Source organism: Carlito syrichta, unplaced genomic scaffold (assembly GCF_000164805.1).
Source record: "Carlito syrichta isolate Samal-C Ts95f unplaced genomic scaffold, Tarsius_syrichta-2.0.1 Scaffold316427, whole genome shotgun sequence".
Lineage (NCBI taxonomy): Eukaryota > Metazoa > Chordata > Mammalia > Primates > Tarsiidae > Carlito > Carlito syrichta.
In genome coordinates, this window is record NW_007260523.1 from 821115 (window position 1) to 826379 (window position 5265).

At 42.9% G+C, this 5265-nt stretch overlaps 1 protein-coding gene across 1 annotated transcript; it reads right to left on the bottom strand.

Moving 5' to 3' along the window:
• Positions 1-328: 328 nt before the first annotated feature.
• On the bottom strand, positions 329-1031 carry LOC103276964 (short coiled-coil protein B). The gene has a single exon (XM_008074413.2). It carries the CDS (start codon positions 1029-1031, stop codon positions 675-677), a length of 357 nt encoding a protein of 118 aa, XP_008072604.2. The 3' UTR covers positions 329-674.
• Between the last annotated feature and the right edge of the window lie 4234 nt (positions 1032-5265).

Genomic DNA, 5265 nt, shown 5'->3' on the forward strand with positions numbered 1-5265 from the left:
AATCTTCCCAAGTCGACAATTCAGTTTCAAGGAAACACTTTTAAGCTCAGAGCCTCCATCTGTTTTCAACTGATTCGGAAGAAACCAGCAATCCTACCTCAATACTAAATATCACAAATGGCAAGCCTTAGCTGAGAAAGTATCTTATTTTGGTTAAGTTTCAACAAAGTTCAGGTTACTCTCAGAGTGATTAACTAGTAAAATTACTTTTACAAATGTGAAACCAGTTTTCCCCGAGGGAAGGGAAGTAGGAAGGAGAGGCCAATGGAGAAGAGGCACAAGATGGCGGACGGGGACATAAAGCTGTGCATTCAGGACATGATTTTGGTCACTTTCTCACAACATGGTGGTTATTGTCTTGTACTAAGCCTATAAGAAACGACAGTGCTAAGCCTACAAACCAAAGCAAATTTGATAAAACACTCATCGTTAAGTTTCATAAATATATGCAATTATAAAGTATCTACAATACATTTGCACGTTTTCATAGACTAACATAATACACAGACTCATAGGAAGTCTCCTGTTATACTGTTAATTTTGCCTACCTCTGACATTATTTTCATAAATATTCAGTGAAGCCACAAACAAAGGTACTGTAACCTGTGGAATCTACCCAAGTTTTAAAGAAAAAAGATCAGCAGCAATTCCATAAAACGAAGGGTATCAATCCCTTACTTTCTTTTGCTCTTTGTGTCAGTTGTTTGAAAAACACTAGAAGCTGACATGAGGTTTTCTATATATTGTCCAAGAACTTGGTTTTCTGATTTTAGCTTCAGGTTTTCTTCCTTAACTGCATCTACTCTTGCTGAGAGATCTTCAAGTGTGTGTTGGAGTTCCAACACTTGATTAATAAGTCGTGTTTTTTCCTCCAGTTCCACCTGATTTTCAGCATCAACTGCATCCATGTCAGCATTCATCATCTTGGGGAGTAAACTTTTGAGCCTTGGATACACAATCCTTGATGAATGGTCTGCGGTTGGAGGCGCCGGCAGGGGGAGACTTTTCCCTTGTTTAAGCCACTGTGTCATCAGCTTAATCTGTAAACTACCCTGTACAGGTTCTTAGCAGTAGCCATCATGGAATCAGCTTTGATAAGGGGAAGTCCATTTTGATGAACTCACAATAATCTCCACGATTACCATCATAGCTAATTTGTACGCAAACCCATTAAACAGTCATTAGAGGACTGGAGAAAAAGACTGACTGGCATCCATTGGGCAGGTCCACTTGTCATTTAATTATTTAGAGTTTTCTCTATGCGATGGGGTAGAGGCTTGGGTGATAATTCTCAAGGGACATAAATAGATTCACATTCTGAATCTGGTCTGAGAAGTTTGTGCAAATCTCCTTGTTACTCATTTCTTGTTACTAATATATTATTCCCAAATCCTTGACCATTGGAGAGTGCCCATACACCATTCTTGATTTTAATCTTTGGCCATCCATCATTCCAGGAAGAGAAGGTAACCATATTGCTGCTTCAAGTTCTTCCCACCAGGAAGGGAACTGTTTTCCAGGGCCATCTCTGTGTGGAGGTCTAATTCTATAACAGGCTATTTCTTGTCAGTACCAGCATATATTGCAAAATCATCAGTTAATTAGGCTTGATTATTTTCTCCTTAGTTAACTGGCAATATGGGATCTTCATGAAGTCCTGTAAGTCGATTAAGGGAGAGGAGCCAGTACACAGTGTGAGTAGGTGCACTGGTAGAATGAGCCACTTACCTGTGCTCTAGGGTCTGCCTCTGACAAAACGCTCAACTGTTGCTTCTACTAGATGATAAAGCACAGGCCATGCCCAACTTTACACAATGATAAAAGACACCCAATTTGTGATGAGTAATTAACCAGGTCGGTTCATCATTTAGTGTCCTATGGTCATGTGAATAGTCTTTATCAGTATCAAATAATAAATCAAGAGATATTTATCAAAAGGAGAGTAATTATTTGCTCAAGTGGGAACGTCTTGGTGATAAAATCCAAAGGCATTTTGAAGATAAGAGTTGCTTGTTCAGGCCTGCCACAGGTTTCTTTCTACACAGCATTCCAAGTTAGCCAGAAATACATCCGTCACCATTGTATTCTCTGGGTCTCAAGACCTAGATACTTTCACTGCAGCCTGGACCAGTTGACCCCTTGCCCTAGCCCTTATTCAACATCAGTGGCTTTATAGGTTACTCAGTAAAAGGTCAGAGCAGTATAACATACTAACTCCAAATGCAAACAATCCCACCAAGTATTGTGCCTTTTTCTCAAAGCTGAGTTGCAAGGTGCCTCAAGATGTCTTTCTTTTTGCAGAGAGTATCCTGATGTGACTCAAATAATTGGCACTCCCAAAACTTCACTGAGGTGACAAGACCATGCACTTTTATGGGACTTATCTGCCAATCTTTGGCACACGTGACATCTGCTCACCAAGATCCTGAAGGTGTACTGCTGCCCTCATTAGTGAAAGTTCAATAGAGATAAGACAGGGGTTACTACTTTCATTTGTTTCAAATCTTTTTTATTTATTTTTATTTTTTTAAACTTTTAAAATTTTTATTTTTTTTGAGTTGGAGTCTCACTCTGTTGCCCAGACTGGAGTGCAGTGGCCGCTCCCGGCCACCGCAGCCTCGACCTGCTGGGCTCCGGTGATCCTTCCGCCTCAGCCTTCCAAGTAGCCGGAATTACAGGGGTGCACTACCACGCCCAGCTAACTTTTTGATTTATTGTAGAGATGAGGTCTCGCCTGCCCAGGCGGGTCTCGAACCCGCGGGCTCAGGCAATCCACTTACCTCAACCTCCCAAAGGCGCGGGATTATAGGCTGAGCCACCAAGCCCAGCTAAATCTTTTTTATTAACAAAAAATTTTTTAGGCCTTTTGTGTTCCTTCCTTCTCCCTTTTTCTCTTCCTCCCTTTCTCTCTTCCTTCTTTTCTTTTGTAAAATAAATTTTATCTGATACTGACCAAAAAAATTTTTTAGACAGTCTCACTCTGTCATCCAGGCTGGAGTGCAGTGGCATGATTATAGCCCTCTACAGCCTCGAATCCCTGGGGTCAAATAATTCTCCTGTCCAAGCCTCCCGAGTTGATGGAGCTACAGGTGTAAGCCACCACTTCTGGCTAATTTTTCTTTTTCTTTTTTTTTTTTGAGTTGGATTCTCATTCTGTTGCCCAGACTGGAGTGCAGTGGCCACTCCCAGTCACCACAGCCTCGACCTGCTGGGCTGCGGAGATCCTTCTGCCTCAGCCTTCCAAGTAGCCGGAATTACAGGCATGCGCTACCATGCCCGGCTGATTTTTTTGGTTTATTGTAGAGATGAGGTCTCGCTGCCAAGGCGGGTCTCGAACCCGCAGTCTCAGGCAATCCACTCACCTCAGCCTCCCAAAGGTGTGGGATTACAGGTTGAGCCACCGAGCCCGGCTTTCCTTTTCTTTTTCTGAGTTGGAGTCTCACTCTGTCACCCAGGCTCGAGTGCAGTGTCATGCTCACTGCCACCATAGCCTCGACCTGCTGGGCTCAGGTGATCCTTCCACCTCAGCTTTCCAAGTAGTTGGAACTACAGGCATGCGCCACCACGCCCGGCTAATTTTTTTTTATTTATTGTAGAGTTGAGGTCTTGCCATGTTGCCCAGATTGGTCTTACACTCATGGGCTCAGACAATCCTCTCGCCTCTACCTCCCAAGGTGCTGGGATTATAGGCGTGAGCCACCGGATCCAGCCCAATTTTTAAAAAAATATATTTTTGTAGAGATAGGATCTTGCCGTGTTGCCTAGGTTGGTCTCAAATTCCTGGGCTCAAGCAATTCTCCTTTTTCAGTCTCCCAAAGAACTGGGATGACAGGCATGAACAACCGCACTTGGCTTGTTTCAAGTTTTTACAGTCCTTTCAAGCATGAATTTCCTTCTTTCTTTCTTTCTTTTTTTTTGAGTTGGAGTCTCACTCTGTCACCCAGGCTGGAGGGCAGTGGCATACTCCCAGCCACCACAGCCTCGACCGGTTGGGCTCAGGCAATCCTTCCGCCTCAGCCTTCCAAGTAGCTGGAACTACAGGCACGCGCTACCACACCTGGCTAATATTTTGATTTATTGTAGAGATGAGATCTCTCCAAGTTGCCCAGGCTGGTCTCACACCCGTGGGCTCAGACAATCCTCTCATCTCTACCACCCAAGGTGTTGGGATTATAGGTGTGAGCCACTGCGCTCAAGCACGAATTTCAACTGGATGAGTCTGCATTTGGAGCTGCTGTAGTCAAAGTAATTTCATAAACAGATGCAAACACATGACTACTTTGCCTTGTCTTCTTGTAGAGTTGTGCCTAAAATTCACACATTGAGGTACTAATATTTTCATTTCCTCTGTTTATTACGGTTAGAATATTATGCTTGTTTTTTTTTAAAAGAATATGTATAGGTAGGTTATATTAGCTATAAATATCATTTGAAAATAATAAAGAAGGTATTATCAAAAATTTTTGCAAAACGGGGCATTATGTCCAATAGGGGTGAGAATAATTGTTTCATATAATACCAAGGAATTTCTATTATCTCAGCTCAGCACAGAACACTATTAAACCCTAGCCAACAATAAGAACTATTCTCTCTCTTTTTTTTTTTTTGGCATGCTCACAGCCACCACAACCTTGACCTGCTGGGTTCAGGCAATCCTTCCACCTCAGCCTTCCATGTAGCCAGAACTATAGGTGTACACCACCACACCAGCTAATTTTTAAAAAAAATTATTTATCGTAGAGATGAGGGCTCACCAAGTTGCCTGGGCTGGTCTCAAACCTGCAGGCTCAGGCAATCCTCTCGCCTCAGCCTCCCAAAGTGCTGGGATTATAGGCTTGAGCCACCGCACCTGGCCAATAAGAACTATTCTTAGCTGCTTGAGTTACCTTACTGGTTCCACAATCTCTTATAGATACTGCCGGTTGGTCAGTTCAGCCTAATCTATAATTATGTTGCTGCTTCCTAACTTAACACTCTTGGACTCCATTACCCCATGCATGCACCAAGGTTTGGACAATATAAATTAGTACCTAGAAACAGCTAGCCCAGTTTAGGTGCAGTGGCTCATGCCTATAATCCCAGCACTTTAGGAGGTTGAGATGGGAGAATTATTTGAGCCCAAGAGTTTGAGACCAGCCTGACAACATAGTGAGACCTTGTCTCTCAAAAAAAAAAAAAAGAAAAAAATTAATCAGGTATGGTAGCACATGCCGGTAGTCCCAGCTACTCAGGAAGCTGAGGGAGAAGGTGAGGTTGCAGTGAGCC

What these genes read in the sequence shown, in the direction of transcription:
- LOC103276964 (XM_008074413.2), bottom strand. Translation starts at nt 1,031, where the DNA reads ATGACACAGTGGCTTAAACAAGGGAAAAGTCTCCCCCTGCCGGCGCCT.